General features: G+C 40.9%; 1 protein-coding gene across 8 annotated transcripts in view; it reads right to left on the bottom strand.

Annotated features, from left to right (window-relative positions):
- The window catches only part of ATP2B3 (ATPase plasma membrane Ca2+ transporting 3), a 219880-nt gene that overhangs the window by 78100 nt on the left and 119257 nt on the right, over positions 1–22523 (bottom strand). For 5 of the 8 annotated variants that reach the window (XM_075184953.1, XM_075184954.1, XM_075184956.1 and 2 more), the window contains 4 exons: positions 21115–21312; positions 12439–12696; positions 10822–10947; positions 7255–7380 (listed from right to left, as the gene is read on the bottom strand). In XM_075184953.1, coding sequence (XP_075041054.1) covers positions 7255–7380; positions 10822–10947; positions 12439–12696; positions 21115–21312 — 708 coding nt within the window. Of the gene's footprint in view, positions 1–1972; positions 2045–7254; positions 7381–10821; positions 10948–12438; positions 12697–21114; positions 21313–22523 lie in introns of all 8 variants that reach the window. The other 3 variants (XM_075184951.1, XM_075184955.1, XM_075184952.1) reach the window with 1 other exon arrangement.

The raw sequence follows: 22523 nt of genomic DNA, 5'->3' as shown, positions 1-22523 counted from the left end.
AAAGTTGTTAGGATTTCACTTATGGTTTGGAAAGACTAAACTAGCTCAACTCCCCACCCTAACCCTACAGCTAAGGAAACTGACCAATATTACAAAAAAAAAAACCTAACCCTAACCACACAGTAAAAATTGTGTTTTCTCTGAAAATGACAGACAAGCTACCCTCTAGAGTGCAGCCTTCTCTCTTGTAAACACGTGCAGTGGTAAGAATGCCCTCAGGTGCATAGAGAGCACAGAAGCACATATGGGGGCAGCACAGTGGCGTAGTGGTTAGCACGTCTGCCTCACAGCACTGGGGTCATGAGTTCGATTCCCGACCATGGCCTTATCTGTGTGGAGTTTGTATGTTCTCCCTGTGTTTGCGTGGGTTTCCTCCGGGTGCTCCGGTTTCCTCCCACACTCCAAAAACATACTGGTAGGTTAATTGGCTGCAATCCAAAAAAAAAAAAAAAAAAAAAAAAAATTGACCCTAGTCTCTCTCTCTCTGTCTGTCTTTCTGTCTGTCTGTGTGTGAGTGTGTGTCTATAGTAGGGAATTTAGACTGTAAGCTCCAATGGGGCAGGGACTGATGTGAATGAGTTCTCTGTACAGCGCTGCGGAATTAGTGGCGCTATATAAATAAATGATGATGATGATGATGATGGGGGGCATTTCCTCTTTTCATATAACATAGGAACATTTAAGAGGTGTGATATAATAGTCCCTCCTGCTTCATTTAAGGCTGCCCATCAGATATGTTAATTTTGCCAGACCTCTCCATATGACTTCCTATACCTCACCGCTCCCACAAAGATAAGTTCTTCTGAATTCTATTTCAGCAATATAAACATTATTAAACTAAAATAATCAGTAATTTCAAACACAATTTTTTTTTTAAGTCAACTAGTTCAATTTAAATACAAAGTCTTATCTTTAAGGGCAAAAAAAAATCGTTGAATAGGATTTTATCTAATGTACAATGTTACGGGACTTAAACATCTACTACCTAACAATATATTTATGTAGACATTTCAAGAGCCTGCCAGAACTGAACGATATTTGAAACAGAGCAATGATCTGTGGCCGTTAATGATATGAAGATTTCCTATCGCTTACAGCGCCGCTTTCAATTTAAGCGCTGAAGACGCCAAACTCGCGGGTGTTGAAGAACCCGGAGCTTCATACATTTACCCCCAGGACAGTGACGCTCAGCTCCCCGGGCAACAGTGACCGGCCCCAGTAAGAGTATTCTTACCGTTTGCCAGGCCAGAACAGAGAGCCTATCCGCCCGGACTTCCAGTTCCAGATTCCATTTTAAAAATGTAAATAAAGTTATAGAATAGAAAAAAAAAAAAAAGTAAGAAAAAAAAAAAGAAACTTTTCCAATCTAATGTTTCTCCTTTTTAAAAAAATGAAAATAATGCTGTTAAATTTTAGGTGGATAGTATCATTTGGTTCTCTGTGCTATAGTGGCCTGTAGAGCTTAACTATACTTTGAATGTAGCTCTTGCCAGTGCTGAGTATAAATGAGTTTTATTATGGAAGAACACAAAACATATGGTCTCCCTTAAACAGTACATTTTATTTATTTTTGTCAAGATTGTTTTCTATGGCAATTCCGTTATCACACTTAGGTAACGTCACACATCTGTTTTTAAACCCAACCAAGATCTGCCTGTAAATGATGTCAAATAAGTAAGCAATTCAATTCTCCCCCAATATTTCAAGAGCTACTTCTGCTTGGTTAATATTAGTTTGCACATAAACTGACAAATGGAAATTGCTCGGCTAATCCTTATATTCTTCTTTTAGGGAATTGACGCCTAAATACAGGACAAAATGTAGTTTACGGGGTAAAGAGTCTGGTCTTATTGTACCCAAGGCAAGAAGCCTCCTTTGTGCTTGCCCGATGGACACCTTGTTCATGGAAACTATGACACATCCTGTTAGGACTAGAATTTTTTAGACACTTGGTTCCCTATGTAACACGTACCGTTCATGTAGCTGGATGTTAGGAAAGCGTTAGCGGCAGTGATATGGTGAGCTGAGACGGCAGATTTGGCAGCTAGGAAAAGACAGTTTAAACAAGGGGGAACATAGTGCAAATTGAAAGAAGTGGGATTGAGAGGCAAAGGAAGCGGAGGGTTCAATCAAGGTTGGAAATGTCCATGAGCAGATGAAGGAAGGAAAGAAGAGAAGGAGGTAAGAGAAACAAAAAATAAAAAAAAACAATGAAATGGGTTCTAAACATCAGTCAGGCCTTCAATGAGCATAAAAGCAGCAATACCACCACAAAACAAGATTAATATAATTGCAATAATTGAAAATAGAAACCTTTTTGTTTGTAATTCTAGGATAATAAGCGTTGCCCATTATTTAATAGTAATAGTACAATATCAGAATGTTCATAAAAATAAAATCTAGATACATCAGAAAACAATCTGAACATTGCAATAAAATACATTTGGTACTAAAAAGCTTGCTATGAATAATTTAAGGAGCAAGGATTGTAAAACCGAAAATAGAGAGCAATCAGTAAATCCTCGGCTGTACTGCTGCTTTTGACATATGCCGAAACTCAACAACATTGCACGGTTATGGCTAGGATCACAGGGACTGCTAGGGGCTACAATATCGTCCCAGTGGCAAACTCTGCATGGGTTAATGGAAAGGATATTGGTCAAGGGACATAGAAAGAAAAGATGCACCCTTTGATTTTTATGTCACAACGTGCATAAAACACTAGTGCTTTCTTTTATTTCTACATAATTGGCACAACTCAAAAACACATACAATTACAGCAAAATAAATGTTTTATATAACATGGAAAATGCGTCTCCATGTTCACAATCAACAAACATATAGCTTTGTATTGACATAGACTGTAATACCACAATAGGATAATATGTACTGAATTAGTCTTTAAAAAAATGCTACAATACTTGAATTATACATTCTAAAGCAATGTACACACATTAAAATGATACATAATATATATTCAAACACCCATTATGCTTTATCTGATTTTATACTTTCCTTACACTTATGTGTTCAAGGTCCCCTCAATCTCTAACATATTTAAATGGACCAATTTTCCAATTTTTTACAGTAGCCTGTCCTGTGCTTTACAACATAAATTTGCTGTATTTTGTACTTTTATACTTCAGTGAGCAGCTTTTATTGCTGCAAGTGTTCAGTAAATTGCAGTAATTTATGTTTTAGAAATGCAAAACTTACAAAATGCTGTGCACACAGTACATAGGGATATATATGTTTGGGTAAATGTGGATTATTAAACCCCCAAAGCTATAGCGAAACTGCCCTTGTTTATTTTCTGACCACTACATAAAGGGGAATTATACTCCCATGACCACTAAAAAAAAATAATGTATTTTTGGCTTCCAGGGAAAGCTAGCCTCTGTGCCATCCCAACTTCTTCATTAGACTTGTTATTTGTTAGAGCGGAGGAAGCAAATGTTTTTTTCTGGGTGAGAATGGGGATAGAAACAAGAAAACATTGTCTTTCCTTGCAGATTAATAGCACGGTAAGTGGGCCCATCACCTACGTAGATCGGAGGAAATCATTTTCACAAGAAATGTGCATTATGCTGTAATCATGTCAGTAGTTCTTACTAAAGTCATAGGCTACATTCTTATGAATACTCATATAGCCCAGTGGTGCTCAGCTTATTTTTTTTAGCTGAAACCCCAGGTTTCAGTTTGTCATTTTCTGGGTCTCCAAAAATATTCCTAAAAATGCAACCTATGAACGTATTTTGTAGCAAATGACTGACCGCAAAACGGACAATCTAATGACCCCAAAAACAGATTCCGGGACCCAATTAAGGGTCCCGATCTATACAACGTAGGTGTATGTTTGTATCGACTTTTATAAAGGCATTTTTTTCATTTATGTTTGGAACAATTGGTAAATCCACAATCATTTGTAAAAATATAATTGTTTTATGAACACACTAAGACGTTGGCGATAAAGCACATTGGCACATGCAGTATTGACGCAAAAACTGGACTATTCAGACTTAAAATTTGTGCTTTCTATGTTACACATAGAGCGATCAGTTTGCCCACAACATATAAAACATACATCTCAATGTTTGCAATGTGCTTTATAAACAAATTTAGTACCAAGCTACATTGATGGACTTCTGATGACATTGAAGACTGTTATTACAATATATCAGTTAAACATATCAAACATAAAAGGTTGATATTGCATATTCTTTTACAGTTATGTTGGCCACACTTGGGTAGATATGGCCGTCTGTCCCTATCTGCGAATGGCTGGTTCTACAGTATGACTGGCCACACAAGTTCCATAGACCTGTGAGGTTGGGACTTTGGTCAAATGACCAGATTGCAGGGAGGATAAATGATCAGACACACATGACAGATTTACCAACATGTCTAGAAAACAATAATACAATGGTAGGCCAATATGACTGGAATGACAAAGCCCATCCATGTGTGCCCAGCATTATCCTGAATTCTTAATGATCCTCCTCTTCCCCGCAGTCTGGTGCCACTCATCACTTCCGTACCTGCTTGGTCTCCAGGGGCAGGCTGGGCAGTGCCCGGGCCGGGCCCATAGTGGACTACCTTGGGCTGAGTCACTGGGCCACCTGCATTTTTTCCCTTTAAACAAGGCTGCCTCCTGGGCCAAAAATCACCAGCCCTCCCTTGTTTGTCTCCCTACTGCTCTGAACATGGTTTGAACTGTTCTCCAAATTGTGTATTGAGGGGAGGAAAGTAAAATAGCAAATCAAACAGCACCTGGCTGTGCGTGTTCTGTGCAATGAGAAAACCGCTGTTTGAATGGGGCGGAGGTGAATCATGTCGAGTTTTGTTTTAGGTGGAAAATTCAGTTTTGGGGTGAGTGCCACAAGTTATACATTACGGGCCTGATTCATCTTCGCATGTAAGCAGTCTCCATTGCGTTCCGTATCTGCAGTGAAGGTGCTCTCCAAACGCAAATTATACTTCCGACTGCCTACGACTTGAGGATGGAACAAGCAGGCCTGGCGCTCCCATTAGGCAAGGTTAGGCACTTGCCTAGGGCGCCGGGCTCTGGAGGGCGCCGATTTTTACAAAATGCCTAGGGCGCCATGGACCCTGGGAACAAGGGTGGGAAGGAGCAGACGTATGTAGCTAATATACAGTGAGTGTGTTGAGGTCAAGCGCACTCACATTCATCCGAGCCAAGCTCTGGGCATCTCAGAGCTCCGTGTTATTAGCTACAGGGCAGGTGTAAGTGCAGAATGATAGTGAACCACATGCCGGAACATGCCGAAACATGCAAGTAAGACAAACTGAAAAAATGCATTTTATGTACAGTACGGATTAAGAACATCCTGATTTATGTACTTCATGTAAAAAAATATATATATTTAAATCTATTGTTATTAATGATTATAGTATTAATAGTTGTTAATGTATTTATTTATTTTTCTCCAAGTGTTCTGATAGACCTCTATACTGCACGTATGCAGTGTATTCTGTCTGTCTGCATATGACAAGCCCTGTATTACAGAGCGTATTTATACCAGTATTCAAGTGGAAATGATTCTTGAGACCTGCTTGTACTTGAATACGAGCACAGGGACAGTTTATGTCCAATTTAAAAAAAATGCAAATTGCGCTCATATTGTGTTTGAAGGTGAATAAGACTCTATGGGGTAAATGTATCAAGCTGAGAGTTTTCCAGCAGGTTTGAAAAGCCAATCAGATTCTAGTTATCATTTATTTAGCACATTCTACAAAATGACAGCTAGAATCTGATTGGTTGCTATAGGCAACATCTCCACTTTTCAAACCTGCCGGAAAACTCTCACCTTGATACATTTACCCCCTATGTGTCTGATTTAGAATTGGACAGAAGTACATTTACAAAGTTTTAAAATCTCCATATTTTTGTGGCCAACTTGTAATGAGGTTCTTCATGGCTGTTTAAATGCTCTTTAATGTAATAGCTTTGCCCCTTTTATCATTATATCTCGGCTGAATACAGACAGTATTTATAATTCTGCACACTGTGGGGTTTATTCAAAAACATGGCACAAAAATAGAATTGATGTGCTGGAACCCAGATCAACCAATCAGATAACGACTTTCATCAGTCTGATTACACTTGATTGATGAAAGCTGATATGTGAGGGGTTGCTATGGGTTACAATACATCGTTGCTAATTGCACCACATTGTTAAAAGAGCCCCTCTAATGTATTTGTCTTTATAGTAGTAATGTTATATTCCATCCAAGCTGATACAATACCCACTAAGGTGTAATGTGGGTGTTAAGGTAGATGGAACTTTGCTTAATATAGAGGTCATGGGTTATTGGTTCCGAATGCTGTGAATTAACTTTACTCAAACTTTTACCTTTATGATTTTTATTTTGGCAAAAACAGATGTATTATTAAGATGTACGTGTGTATTATATTACTTAATAGGGATTCAAAATATGTTAAGAGAGAGGTACATGTCCATGCAGCTATGGCACAGCGAGTTAGGAGATTGCAAACTTCAGGTTTGAATTTATTTGTGAATTGTAACTTTTTTTTTTCCATTTGCAGAAACTTTTCATGTAATTTTTCAGATGAACTAAAAAATTGCGCATTGCAAAGTACACCGGTTGGCTAGACACAATGCGGTTATCTCAGGATGACGATAACACTGAAAGCCAAACTTTCTGCACAAACTGGACTAGTAAAGCAGTAAGTTGACCCTTACTGCTCCAAACCGGGGCCAGTTGACTATTACCCGGCTACGATATTTTTTTTTGTTAAACCCATGTAATGATCCCAAGCCCCTTATATGACTACAATAAATTGGTTCCTAGTGGCAGCACTAGCCTCTATGCCAGTGTTGGCTAACCTGTGACGCTCCAGGTGTTGTGAAACTACAAGTCCCAGCATACCCTTCCAGCAATAAGCTGCTATATATTGGCAAAGCATGCTGGGACTTGTAGTTTCACAAACACCTGGAGTGTCACAGGTTAGCGGCGAACACTGCTCTATGCAGTTAAATTTTATAAAAGTGCTTGGAAATCCACTATTTTATTTAAAATAAAAATAAAAAAATAGATATTTGTTTGGTGTTGAGTCACGTCTACCATGGTGCCATTTGCATATTCTCTCCGTAGCACTGGAAGCTCAGTGCACTATAGCGCTCATGCATGGAAACGTGGAAACTGCAAATTGAATTTTTAGATATGGAAACATGTATACACCAATTCAGCAAATTATTCCATGGCATTTACCTTTCTTGTCTTTCTTTTCTTCCTCCTCTCCACCAGCTCCAAGCAAGGTGAAAATGATCCCGGTTTGTGAGTTTACACCAACAGCTGTCACAACCATCCTGCCAGACCCTTCCATGACGTGGGTACCTGCCAATACATGAGTCATGAGTAAACTCTACTACACAGCACGGCCAGACCACAGTCCTTATCCACCTCCTGCCTGGTTCATGTAAGGTCTCAGCATTATGAATTACGGCACAGAGCTTATTACTAGGCTTGCCACAGTGACAGCAGTACAATTATGCTTTGTATGAGCTGGCCCAAGGAAGGGAGTAAGAAACAGGGTTCCAGGAGCCAGTTGTGGGGTATCACGTAGTGTCCATCTGCTACCTTGTTGTATCTAATCCCATTGTATCATTTAGACCGGGGCTCCTCACAATCTTTTATAACCCATTCTGGCTTATTTAATAAGGCCGGGGAACAGCTAAGTACAAAACACGTTCATACAGTTAGCAGGTAGCAGAATTCAGAGGGAACAACTTTAGGAGCTGCATTTGTTTGCTAAATATGCTCAGCACTTATATCCTGTTTACTCATAGGGCCTGAGTCATTAAGGAGAGCAAAGCAGAAAATAGGAGTAACTTTGCACCTGGGCAAAACCATGTTGCAATCGGAGGGGGAGGTCAATTTAAAATGAGGAGACAGATTTATATTTGAGAAAGAGCATGTCCTAGATCAACTTTAAATTTCAGTGTAAAAATAAAGCTATCAAGTATTTGTGTGCTAGATGGAAAAACAGTCAATATTTAACTTATGTGCAAAATAATAAACTAATTTGCACCCCTTGCATTGTAATATGGTTTATTCAGGAGCAAAGTTACTCCTTTTTTTTTTTGCTTTGCTCTCCTTAATGACTCAGGCCCATAGAGTCCACTTTAAATGTTTTCATTATGACATTTTCAGTGCTTATATGTTAATAAAGATGTGGCTTATACATTAAGTTTTACACTTGTTGCATACTCGTCGCTAGCAATTATCACTGTTAATAAATAAATTACTTTTTTAGTCCCCTTATTCTCTTAATGCCATCCGGAGATGTTGTGTTAACAGGACAGGCATTGTGGCATTTTTTTTTACCACTGCGATACTTAGGCAAAAGCGCAGAGAAACATACCCTGGTGAGAGCCAGAGCTACTTAACACTAGTTGGGTTACTGTCGGCAATAAGTGAGTTGCATCGGCAGATCTATACACCCTTAGTGAAATTACAGATGATTGGAATCAAGGTAAACCATGTCAGACCTTTTCCACCTTAAATGTAACCTTGCAACCAACAAAATTCAATTGCAATTTTTTTTATCTTATCCTACACGACTTATCTTGATTTAAGGCTTTACATCACAAACACCTGTAAAATTTTAACCAGCAAAAGGGCTGTCCGTCTTTTTATAAGTCGGCCCCTATATTTGAAAAGTCTACATTTAGCGCTTTAAGATATTTTAGCACTATTGATCGTTCACAGACACAGAAGAAAAACCTTGCACATGAATTGTCCTTTAAACTGCCCTATTTATAATTGCTATGTCACAATGGAAAAGACTATTAGGATGTGTGTACACCAGAGACATTCTTGCTATGAGGAGAGATCCTCACTTTGGAAGACAGAGAACCAAGGGGGAAGATGCCAATTATCACTTTATTAAGAAATGAAATAAAGTCTCATCTATGAAAACCAGCTTTTAACAATTCAAATGCGCACCAATCATAATACATCCCCCAGTTGTCAGTCACCGCCATCCATCAGACACTAGTGGGAATCTGGCAGGAGGTAACTGGTCTGTAAATGACTCTATCACTGCTTATTATCAGTGTATGGTAAATGCACAGGTGAGAGCAGGGATAGAGGAACCTCACATACACCACCAGGAAGGAGTGCATGGTATCAGGTCATTGCATATTCATTCTGTCAGGAGCAGTGGTGACTGGTAATTAGTATTATAAAAAAGGAAGTAAGATGCACAGGAACATATGTTTTTTTTTGCCCCCTGAGATGATAATATTGGAGGGAGCGGTGTGGCAAGAGAGCACTGGTGTAGTTAGTACGGTCAATGCAGTTAGCACGGTCATCCTATAAACACGATAACAGATCAGGAACGGAGGAAACTAGAAAATGCTCTACGTTGCCCTATCCCTGCTCTGTCATCTGCCTTGATAAGCTGTGTGCGAGCCAGATGTGTTTATCCATAAAGATAAATAATCTGTACATGAGTTTCCATCTCTCTGCTGTTCACCTGTCAAAAACAGAATGAAGGAGAGACAAATGTAAAGAACATTCATGTGCACAACCAGTTAGGATGCTCAGAAAATGAGTCTTGAGTCACAACCTTTGATATATCTATACAGGCCTGTCAAACCTCCCAAGCTTCGCTCCAACACTCTGATATATCTATACAGACCTGACAAACCTCCCAAGCCTCACTCCAACACCCTGCTCTATCTATACGGACCTGTCAAACCTCCCAAGCCTCACTCCAACACTCTGATATATCTATACAGACCTGTCAAACCTCCCAAGCCTCATTCCAACACTCTTATATATCTAGTCAAACCTCCCAAGCCTCACTCCAACACTCTGATATATCTATAGAGACCTGTCAAACCTCCCAAGCCTCACTCCAACACTCTGCTATATCTATACAGACCTGTCAAACATCCCAAACCTCACTCCAACACTCCTATATATCTATACAGACCTGTCAAACCTCTCCAGCTCCAACACTACTATTGGCATGAGGAGTGCAGAGTGTGGGAGGGAACATAAATATGTATATTTTAGATTTATAAAACCATTTATTAAACAGCACCTAGTGTACATTACATTTAAGTAAGGCTTCCTTTATAGACTATTTTCTTTGAGTTTCGCTCTACTTTCTGCTTTAAGTGTACATACCTACATATATTGCTTTAAGTGTACATACCTACCAACTGTTCTGATTTGAAGGGGCTGTCCCTCTGGCTCTCCAGCTGCCACCTTTGCCCCCATACTGGCAGGCATACCCCTGGTCACCATGGTGAGCTTGTGCCCCTCACACCTGATATTTGTGCATATGGCAAGTCAAAGGTCTTATTAAGGGAGGGTTTGGCCGATTTGGCCTGGGACCAATGTTGGGAGATATAAATGTCACCTACTCACAGTGGAGCCATCCATTTCTAGGGCTGAACCTAAATTCATAATAATACAGGATATCCATTTCCTAGTAACTAGTGACATCACTAAGGCACAAGGCATGAATTGACTCAGTCATGTGACTAGTTCCTAGCGAATCCAGATTCTGAATATTGGTTCATCCCACAAAATGGCTGCCTCCACTGTGAGCAGGAACCAGGTGCACTTTCAAGGCATAGCAGTTGCTGACAAGTCATATCTCTTAAGCTGCTGCTGACCCACAAGCCCATTGCATGAATTACATAACACTTAGAGAAACAAAGATTTACTTTCCACTCAATATAAAAAATTGTTAACATTCCAGAAACAATATAACAACAGTTCTAATTCTTGACATCCAGTGCGGCCTATAGGGGTCCTCACCGGAAAGCAGCATTGGGTCCTTTTCTACAGACTTGCGCACGTGGTCCGATTCTCCTGTCAATGAGCTCTCGTCAATTTTTAGATCGTTTCCCTGGATCAGAACTCCATCTGCGGGCAGCAGGTCGCCTGGAACATCAGAGAACATTAAAAATATGAATGACATTCACTTACTCCTGCAATATTAATGCAGCTCCCAGCACTGAGCTATAGGCATCTGTGAGTCACTACTACCGTGGGGAATCTTGCATAGTGGAATGTGTCACAGGGCAAAATGCTGCTTTGGAATTATTACAATTTCAAAGTCGCTGAAAGCGTGTTTGAAAACGTCCTCATTTTTAGTCAATCTTCCTCCATGTTCAAGATAAGAGCAAAGGGAATACCAGTCACTTTATCTACAACACCCCTAGCAGGAGAAACGTAAGCTGCAATACTACATCTATCCACTTTGAATTCTTTTTATTTATAAATCAGGAACACACCACGGAGGTTGTAGTTTTTACAACTTTCTTTATTAGTATTCTCTTTCTGTCTCAATTCATTTACTGACACTTTAGGATATTCTTGAATATTATCAGTTCCTTTTTTATTTCTTTTAATCTTAGTTTAAAAACAGTATGGTAAAGTATGACATTAGTCAGGTTTTCATTGGAGGTTGTCCTTGGCAATTTGATTGACAATTTGATTGTCCATGACCTTATACTCACTTATTCATGGGTTGAGAACTGGCTGGACTATGCTGCTGACAGTCTGGCATATCTAGAATCAAGGACAGTATCTCATTGCTTCAGAATCACGGAGACCACCAATGGCAGCTCTCTGTCAGTACTCATTTACAAGAGAGGGCAATTCATTGGATAGTAGGGTGTTGGTCTTCAATTTCATTTATGTCAAGGGTGCAAGACTCCAACTCATAAACTCTTTACTCTCTCCCATAATTCTCTCAGCTCTGCCAACATCTCTGTGGCTTTTATTTGTTGTTTTACATCTATACCGAATCAATCTGTCCACTATGACTCCTTAATGGTACATAAAGACGTGTGTGGCAGTTGCATGAAGCAAAGGATTCTAATTAATAGCCTAGTCCCAGGCACGGAATAGCTAAGGGTAGCACTATGTATTGAACCCACCATTCCCTACTCTAAGTAGGTATATTAGATGTCTACTTTGAGACATACCTGAAGTGCACATATCCTGTGCAGGGGCAGACGCAGAATTTGTAGAGCGGGGTATCCACACCACGCCACAAGTGGGCGTGACCAGCATGGATGGGGGAGTGGCTATCATTTTAGACAGTGCTTGGCTGCTCTCCAACTCTTTCTATCCCCATAATATACATGGGCAATGCTGCCTGCACTACTGTTAGGTGCACGCAGCTCTCACTTTTCAAGGAGAGCTGTGTGAAGCGGAGCAAGGTCCAGCCACCTCAATTATACAGAGTCCCAGGCTTGGAGGGGGGTTTACAGTCACTAGGAAACCCCCCGTCCCCTTCGGTTTGCATTTGCTGTGAAGTGAATACTTCACATGACTAATGTCTGTGACTTACTACTCTTAATAATATAACTAATAAATGACTAGGAAACAGTGACAACTCCGAAGCTTTAAAATGCCCGTCCTCACCATATTTTATCTGGGCGATGTCTCCCACGATGAGCTCAGCCACAGGGATCTGTATGACTTGTGCATTTCTGATGACAGAGAATCTTTGCTCTTGTTCAATGCGACTCTGCAGCCCCCGAAACTGCTTCTCCTTACTCCAGTCATTGAAGGCCGTTACCCACACCACACAAATGACAGATAACAATATGGCCGCTCCCTCGATCCACCCGGCTTCCGACTCTCCCTCATCGTGCCCTCCAGCTTCCACAGTCTGACAGTCTAAGAGAGATCAAGATAACACAAGACTTAAAAAAGCGTTTCTTAGCCAAACATCAATCAGTTTGTAGAATCTCATCACCAAAGAGTCTTTCTTTCAATTTACTGTAACTAGACCTTCAAATTAACTATTGTCTCTCCCCCACAGACACTAAAACCCTCATTATGGTCATTCTTTTATTCAACCATTGATTCCTTGGTGGTAATGATTTGACGGGTCTGTAGACCTGCGTTCCCATGAGGTTCTTCTGCCTCCCCAATATACTCTAACGTACTAAAAACACCAAAAATCTGCAGAAAACCATTGATTTTCACAAACCGCAGCTTGATACACCTCCCCCTAGGTGTTACTAATGTACATAATACGTATCAGAATATGTAAGCCTGATATATGAATTAGCAAAGAGAGTAGTTTACACGGTGTTCTTGGAGGTATTCCCTTCATGTGAGGGACTGTAAATCTTTCTCTTAGCTCAATTGAATCGTTTAAAAAACAAACAAAAAAGACAATCTATCCAACCCGACGGTCAAATCAATCAATAATGTGACTATTTTTTGGTGGAAATTTTTTATCCAAAAGGATCAGATTGAAGTTGAGTAAAGCGCGTGTATTGTAAATGTGCAATTAAAGCATAATGATCCTACAGCTGTCCTACATTGTGCTTCCACCAAAAATGTCTTTCTACTGTCAGGTCACTGATTTTTCAACAAGCAATCTTATAAAAAAATGGCAAAGCTTCCAACATTTAAGATTTCTAAATTGGGGCACGGCCACGACCCCTCCGAAAGAGGGACGTAGCTGTGTCACTTTAGGGACGTGTCCATGGCGTGACCACACCCTGGTGGTTCAAAAAAAAAAAAATGCTTTATTTATAAAATATATGGTAGCTATAATATATGCTGTATAATATCTACCCCTTCTCCCCTATACTTGATAAATAGGGTCCAAAGCTGCCCAGGTTATTGCCAGCGGTAACCTATAAAGGGTGCAGTGTAATTGCCGTAAAAACAACCGCTTTGGGAGTATCTCCTGTGCAGAGCACACTGGTAGAGTTATTTACTGCATTTATCTAAGGGGGAATATGCTCTCTGTCAATCATTTATTATGGTGTCCACTGGCTCGTCTACTTTATTGTATAAGCTGACACCACTTAACAATTCTTCTTACATATAACTGTAAGAATCCTCCTACCCCCCATAGGTTATACTAGTCCATCCTGTCTCTCTTCGGAACATGTGCGGAGGTGATTGTATGCACAGTGTAGTCCCATTTGGGTTGTCAGTCCGGAGTGGATGGAATCAAATGCGTATACCCCCCCTCAGAGTTTTGCTATGGGACTTGATGATCACATGTTACACCCCTGGACCTAACCAATACCATATCCCGTTTATATATCAGTACTATGATGCTTTACAGATAAATATAAATTAAATGTACAAAACCAAAGGAATACAAACAACCTGCAGACATTTAAGATACACAGGGAAAGAATGGACGATTCGTTTCCCCTTCGAGTTTACTGCCCTTGGCCTGCGAGTGTTCCCCCTTTCCCCAAATCCAGCTTGTGTACATGCCTGCTAGGGAGTAGGATAAACACTGAAATTGCAAAGTTGATGGGAAATTCCACAATGAACATTAAGGGGTATATTTACTAAACTGCGGGTTTGAAAAAAGTGGAGATGTTGCCTATAGCAACCAATCAGATTCTAGCTGTCATTTTGTAGAATGCACTAAAAAAATGACAGCTACAATCTGATTGGTTGCTATAGGCAACATCTCCACTTTTTCAAACCCGCAGTTTAGTAAATCTAGCCCTAAGTCAGTTGAGGATGACTAGCGCATAAGTGCATGTTTTACTGGTGTACAACCGCACACTGTATGTAGGTTTGTAGGTCACGCAAAGCAATAAGTGATGAAATATGCTGAGAATTTATCGCATTATTATGAACGAGATGTCTACCTTGTTGAGCTTGCAATTTTATGTCCTATTTCAGTCTTATTTATCATTATTTTTTTATTTTTTTTTAAATCTCTTTATCTTAGGTTTTAGAGAAAACAGAGAAAGGACAATTGGTTTCAAGTTATACAATTACGAAGAACAGTGTTATTTCGTTATTGACACTTGTAGTGGTTGTGACAAGTACATATTGTCCACAATAGAGGGATAATTTATAACAATCAAAATGCTGTTTGTGGGTTTTTGGGCCTGATTCATTAAGGATCTTAACTTGAGAAACTTCTTATTTCAGTCTCCTGGACAAAACCATGTTACAATGCAAGGGGTGCAAATTAGTATTCTATTTTGCACATAAGTTAAACACTGTCAGTTTTTTCATGTAGCACACCAATACTTGATAGCATATTTGTACACTGACATTTAAAGTTGACATTTGTGTGCTACATGAAAAAACTGACAGTATTTAACTTATGTGCAAAATAGAAAACTAATTTGCACCCCTTGCAAGAGGTCCCTCTACCTCTGACCTGTGCTTCACCTCCTCTCTGATAACCAGGGCCATCTTAACAACATTATGGGCCCCCGGGCAAAGCAGTGCACCGGGGCCCCTAGATATAGATATAGATATATACAGATACAGATATAGATATATAGATAGATAGATGTACTTGCTCAGTGACCCTTGAAGGTTTTTTTTTTGCAGGTTTTTTTCTTTTGCAGGATTATTTATTCTCATTAAGAGCCCTGCCTATGGGGCCCCCTTGCCCGTGGGGCCACCGGGCAGCTGCCCATCGTGGCCAATGGAAAAGATAGCCCTGCTGATAACACCTCAACTCCTGCCTCCGAGACTTCTCCCACGCTGCTCCCCACCTGTGAAACTCCCTACCCTGTCTGACCAGATTCTCGCCCAGTCTTCAATCTTTCAAACACTCTCTCAAAACCCTCCTCTTCATTATAGCCTATACTACCCCCACCTGATACTACTCCCCCTACTTGTTCTACCAGCTATAATTCCATCTCCACTCTGAGTCCCACTAGCTTCTATTATCTCAGCATTGCCCTCTCCTTCTAGACTGTAAGCTCTCATGAGCAGGGCCCTCTCCACCCTCTGCTTCAACTCTTTCATCAACTGTGAATATAATTGTCCTGTTTTTGCGTGTGACCTGTATTTGCATGATTTGGCATTGCCTTACAACAATGATGATGATGATTATCCATAACAAAATGGTTAAACTAAACTAAACTTGAAAGCTTATTTAATAATGTTTTAAATAGCGCAACAGACTATCACCCATGCACGGTGGCTAAGTGGTTAGCACTTCTGCCTTACAGCACTGGGGTCATGAGTTCAATTCCCAACCATGGCCTTATCTGTGAGGAGTTTGTATGTTCTCCCCGTGTTTGCGTGGGTTTCCTCCGGGTGCTCCGGTTTCCTCCCACACTCCAAAAACATACTGGTAGGTTAATTGGCAGCTAACAAATTGACCCTAGTCTGTGTGTGTATGTGTTAGGGAATTTAGATTGTAAGCTCCAATGGGGCAGGGACTGATGTGAGTGAGTTCTCTGTACAGCGCTGCGGAAATAGTGGCGCTATATAAATAAATGGTGATGATGATGATCACCCATAGCTGCCAATCATACATTAGCTTTCATTAACCTAATTTGCAGATCAAAACTAATATTTGATTGGCTGCTCTACCGTACTACACATTTGTACCACGCAATTAACTAACAGTTCTGGAAATACAACTGAACACAGGAGAAGGTTACTCAGGTGATGTATAGGACTAAATGAAGCATTCTGATTGGCTGTATGAGTCATGGGAATAGAGGTGATTAGACAAGGACCTGAAGGGGCCACTAAAATAAATTATGTTTAAGCAGAAAAAATGCTGCATCCTAATTCCCAAGACTCATTAAAGCTCAAGGGTCTCAATAATGAGAATTATATCAATAGTTTCCTGTCTCCAGATAGTAGTATATCACATTATTCTACATCTTTACGTCACTCTTGTCATATACATTCATGAGGTTTTAATGAGTTAGTATAGTTAGTAACCATGATTTACACATAGGCATGAATGGAAGATATTGATAACTAAAGGTTATTTTCGCTTTCGTTTTATATAGCTCCTCAGTAGACCATACAGACATTGACTTTTCAATTTATTAACATGAATGGGAGTTGTTGTAGTCATTTTATGATCTAGATAGAATTAAAACTCATTCTTAAGCTGGCCACACCCACTAAGATATGCTTGACCTGCTATTAAAGGGCCTGAGTCATTAAGGAGAGCAAAGCAAAAAAATGAGTAACTTTGCGCCTTGGCAAAACCATGTCGCATCGGAGGGGGAGATACATTTAAAATATGAGGATAGATTTATAGGTTGGATAGGATATGTCCTAGATCAACTTTAAAAGTCAGTGCAAAAATAAAGCTATCAAGTATTTGTGTGCTATATGAAAAAACAGCCAGTATTTATCTTATGTGCAAAATGATAAACTAATTTGCACCCCTTGCATTGTCACATGGTTTGTCCAGGGTCAAATTTACTCCTTTTTTTGCCTTGCTCTCTTTACTGGCTCAGGCCCAACATGTGTGAGGACAACAATCTGCCATTGTGTCTCACCGTACTTACCAACTTTTCATTTCTCCCCTCCAAGTCAGGTGGCAAATGCGGAAGGGTCTGTGGGCCTGTTGCCATTTGCGCCACTGCGCTACATGGGTGAGACTTAATGGCGCAAAGTGCATCATTAAACCCCGCCTCTGTGCCTGCTCTTCTGAGAGTACTCCATGGAATTTCCTTGTGGACATTTCCGGGAGATTAGGCAAGTATGTGTCTCACTAGCACAGATTTTGATTGGGCACCACTGAAAGCATGTGTGAGGAATGCATCTGCAACTAAAACTATGACAGTACACAATAATATTGTTCTACTCCAAGTATTCCTACATTCTTGAAGTAGCAGATGTTCTTCAACTAGGAACTATAGCGCACTGTTCAAGAACACACATAAATACGTAAAATAAGGAAAGCATCTTAAATCTTAAAGGCATAAAAAAAACTTGAATAAGAATTCAGTACACCAAAAAACAGCTTTATATTCTCTTAACCGTGGACTTCTCGGCTTATTGTCTGTATGTTTCTATTTAATACTTAACTAGCCACACACATAATTTTTAACTTTAACTTGTTCGTTGTTATAGCTCTAGTTTTGAAGTGGTCATGGACAGATCCACTAGCCAATCAGATCAACAGAATAACTATTTCAGGAGATGAATGTGGGAGGCACTCATGTGATTGAAATGAGGACAGGGCTGCATGTGACACAAGGGGAATGGAGGCAAGCTGGAAGTCAAAGACAGAGTTTGGAACGATCAGAGTCCTCTTACAGCACAGAGTATTAATGTGAATCTCCTGTCAAGCTGTTGTGGGAAGTTTGCGGTGTGTCAAATGCACCTTTGTATGAAAATGATTTTTTAACCCAAACATATTCATTTTTAAATTGCACTGTTTGGGTCCAAAACTAATGCTTAAATCAGTCAAAACTTGATTGGAAGAGCAATAAAGCCTGTCCACCATCACTTGTCCCTTGACCGCCCCTCTGTTGGTAATATCTCTAGTTTTGGCTAATGGCATGGGTATTTTAGAATAAAATGATCAATTATAGCTCCCTGAGCATGCAAACAGGCTACATTTTACTATCAAAGGGTAGGTCCACTGTTCCTCACAAGTAATCTATACCATCCTGCACACCAGTAAGCACTCCGTCCTCTTTTCAAACCTGGAACTGATAGCTGTCAAAATCGGCTTCAGCAATGGCGGCCAGGGCCGCCGAGAGGGGGGGGGGAGCGGGTACTAATTACCCGGGCCCGGCATGTCAGGGGGCCCGGCCCGGGCCCTTGCGCTGCTGATTTTTTTTAATTTTCAAATATTTTTTTTCAAAACGTTTTTTTTCCTTTTCTTTTTTTTTTTTTTTTTTTTTTTGGCAGGGGGGGGGGGGGGGGGGGCTCGGTCGTTGGTGGGGGGAGCAGGCTAGTTTAAAAAAAAAACAAAACATACTCACCTGATCGCGGAGCCGGCATCCCTCCTCTCTGCTGCTCTGTGCTCTATTCAGACTGTCTGAATGCTGGGTGTGATGTCATCATGTCATGCCCAGCATTCAGTCAGTCTGGAGCAATGGAGCACAGAGCAGCAGAGAAGACCAAGAGAGGAGAAAAGGTAAGTGAAGGGAGGAAAACGAGGGGGGCACAAAGGGGTTAAAAAACGGGGGGGCAGCATGACAGAGGGGTTAAAAAATAAGGGGGAGCACAGAGGGGTTAAAAAACGGGAAAGCAGCATGTCAAAGGGGTTAAAAACGGGAAAGCAGCATGTCAAAGGGGTTAAAAACGGGGAAGCAGCATGTCAGAGGGGTTAAAAACGGGGAAGCAGCATGTCAGAGGGGTTAAAAAATTAGGGGGAGCACAGAGGGGTTAAAAAACGGGAAAGCAGCATGTCAAAGGGGTTAAAAACGGGGAAGCAGCATGTCAAAGGGGTTAAAAACGGGGAAGCAGCATGTCAGAGGGGTTAAAAAATTAGGGGGAGCACAGAGGGGTTAAAAAACGGGAAAGCAGCATGTCAAAGGGGTTAAAAACGGGGAAGCAGCATGTCAGAGGGGTTAAAAAATGAGGGGGAGCACAGAGGGGTTAAAAAATGGGAAAGCAGCATGTCAGAGGGGTTAAAAAATGAGGGGGAGCACAGAGGGGTTAAAAAACGGGGAAGCAGCATGTCAGAGGGGTTAAAAAATGAGGGGGAGCACAGAGGGGTTAAAAAACGGGAAAGCAGCATGTCAGAGGGGTTAAAAAATGAGGGGGAGCACAGAGGGGTTAAAAAACGGGGAAGCAGCATGTCAGAGGGGTTAAAAAATGAGTGGGGGCACAGAGGGGTTAAAAAATGGGAAAGCAGCATGTCAGAGGGGTTAAAAATTGAGGGGGAGCACAGAGGGGTTAAAAAATGGGAAAGCAGCATGTCAGAGGGGTTAAAAACGGGGGGGGGCAGCATGACAGAGGGGGTGAAAAAATGAGAGGGGCACAGATGGGTTAAAAAACGGGGCAGTATGGCACAGTGGGGTTAATAAACAGGGGTCAGCATGGCACAGTGGGGTTAAAAAATGGTGGGCAGCATGGCACAGTGGGGTTACAAAGGGGGGGGAGGCATGGCACAGTGGGATTGAAAAAGGGGGGGAGCAGCATAGTATAGTCTGATGAAGGGGAGCCAGATGAAGGGGGCAAAAACAGCATGGAGGGCACAGTGTGATCATAAGGCATGGCGATGATGAAGGGGCACATTATTGTAATATTGGAGCTGGAGGAAGGCCTAATTATTAATCGTGGATGGTATTGATTTAACGCCAGGGTTGTTTGGAATTATCTAAATGTAGCTATTTTTTTCCAAATAGGGCCCCCAGCATTCCAGGATCCAGACAAGCCGCAACTAAAGAAACATGCAGCCACAGGTGGAGAAAGTGAGAAGAACAGGTAGGAGAGAGCAGGACAGTATGTGAAATGTTGTGATTCTAGTAGGGACAATACCAATTTTTGGTGAATGTTGTGCCCAATGTAAGGTGTAGGCCAAGACTGAACTGTTTGTGTACACACTGCATTGTTTGTATACTACACTGTGGTGGTAGATGTCCTGAAAGTCAGGAGTGCTTGAACATATGTGACGCTCCGGCGAATTGAGAGCCTAGTGGTTTTTATGTTAGCCACGCCCCAATGGCACGTTTGCCACGCCCCAAAATGCATGACCACACCTCCCAAAATTTTTGCACCGCCGTTTGGCTAGCTACGCCCCTGAATGCATGACCATACACCTAAATTTTTTTGCGCCGCCGTAAGGCGGCGCAAAAAATTTTTGGGGCTTATTTGACTATGAGGGGGGGCCCCATGAATTTGTTGTACCCGGGCCCTGAATTCTTCTTGGCAGCCCTGATGGCGGCTGAGCATCCCTTTAAAGCAGGACCATGCTTAACCATGCCGAGGCCTGACCAGGAAACTGCATCATTCTCCAGCGATGATTCTCAGGCAGCATAACATGACAATACTGTAAATGGGGAGCGCTGTGTACCATCAAACCATATAATTTCTGCTGTCAAAATACTGCATGCGGTTCCCTGACAGCGGGATCGCTATGGAATGTCATGTGATCAGTGTTCCGGAATCACGTTCATGATACGCTGACTAAGTAATTCACCTCTTCAGAAAGCTGAGCTACATCATTTTTTTCTTTGATAACTATTCTAAACTTTACGATTTCACATAATACAATTATATAAAAGAAATGCACACTAAACACTAAAGAATCCAATAATATAGCACTAAAACACTGAAAATGATCAATTATACTGAAGTGGGAAATAAACACATAGGAACATTATTTAACGTTAGGTACATCTCAGTAATTGGAAAGAGCGGTTCACGTACTCTCACTCTGATCTCCTGGCGGTGCATAGAATGAAAGGCCCAGGGACACGATGGCTGCGATTTCTAATATGATGAGAGTCACGTCCTGGAGTGCTTCCCAGACTAATTGCAGGAAGGTTTTGGGTTTTTTGGGAGGTATGAAGTTCACACCATATATTTGTATTCTCTTCTCAAAGTCTGCAACGTTCTCAGACAAACCTGCAAGCAAAAACAGAGAGAGGGGGGTAATGTAAATAAGCCAAGACCACAATAAATAGACATAATAGTAAGCTCTTTTTTTTAAACTGTAATTGCTAGGTCTCATGTTGATTAAAGCAAAGTCTGAGATGTCTTGTTCCAAATGTATTGTTTGGTAAATCAAAGCAAGTATTCTACCAGGATAACACAGATAAAAGGTGCCTAAAGGTGCACTTACACAGGGCGATCAATATGACCTATGAGAGGTTGGATCTATGTCAGATTTAGCTACACATGATGGCCATGTCATCATCGTCATCACCATTTATTTATATAGCGCCACTGATTCCACAGCGCTGTACAGAGAACTCATTCACATCTGTCCCTGCCCCTTTGGAGATTACAGTCTAAATTACCTAACATACATACACACACAGACAGAGAGAGAGAGACTACGGTCAATTTTGATAGCAGTCAATTAACCTACTAGTATGTTTTTTAGGAGTGTGGGAGAAAACCAAAGCACCCAGAGGAAACCTACGCAAACACGGGGAGAACATACAAACTCCACACAGATAAGGCCATAGTCGGGAATTGAACGCATGACCCCAGTGCTGTGAGGCAGAAGTGCTAACCACTTAGCCACCGTGCTGCCCGACCAAACTTACAAAAATATCTGTTTGTGATTTAATTCATAGCGGCTTACAGGATCTCTGGTTTCCAATCATGGGTTAAAAGCTGAGAGGGAGAAACTATATTACAATACTATCCCGTGGATTGTGTTTAAGTTCTTGCGCTCTACCCACTATGTATTTATGTACAGAGAGATCTAGTTGTGTGTTCTTAGCTACAAAATAGTGCCCATAAACAATTGATGGCACAGGTCATAAAAGCTAAAACCTCTGGGAGTCTCTCTTTAAGGTTATATCAATATAATCAATAATATCCAACAACAAACTCCCCACATTGTGGTTCTGAAATATCTCAGGACATCGCAACTGGGTTAAGTATGAATTAGGGGAAACAAGGTCTTTTTTTAGGATATTTTCTCAAATATCATACTTACATCATTCCTGTCTGGTATGTAAATGAAGGGAAACTTATGACCTGTTGTGAGGAGGTAATAGCACATTTGTAGGACATTCTGGTAAGAAGTTAGGCCAGTATGAAGAATCCTTAAGTAGACATTTTTTTTGAAAAGAGAGTCGTAACCTGATTTGTAAACTAGTAAA

The sequence above is a fragment of the Mixophyes fleayi genome, chromosome 9, assembly GCF_038048845.1.
Source record: "Mixophyes fleayi isolate aMixFle1 chromosome 9, aMixFle1.hap1, whole genome shotgun sequence".
In the NCBI taxonomy this organism is placed as follows: Eukaryota; Metazoa; Chordata; class Amphibia; order Anura; family Limnodynastidae; genus Mixophyes; species Mixophyes fleayi.
The sequence above is the reverse complement of the archived record's forward strand: the minus strand, read 5'-3'. Positions and strand labels throughout refer to the sequence as shown.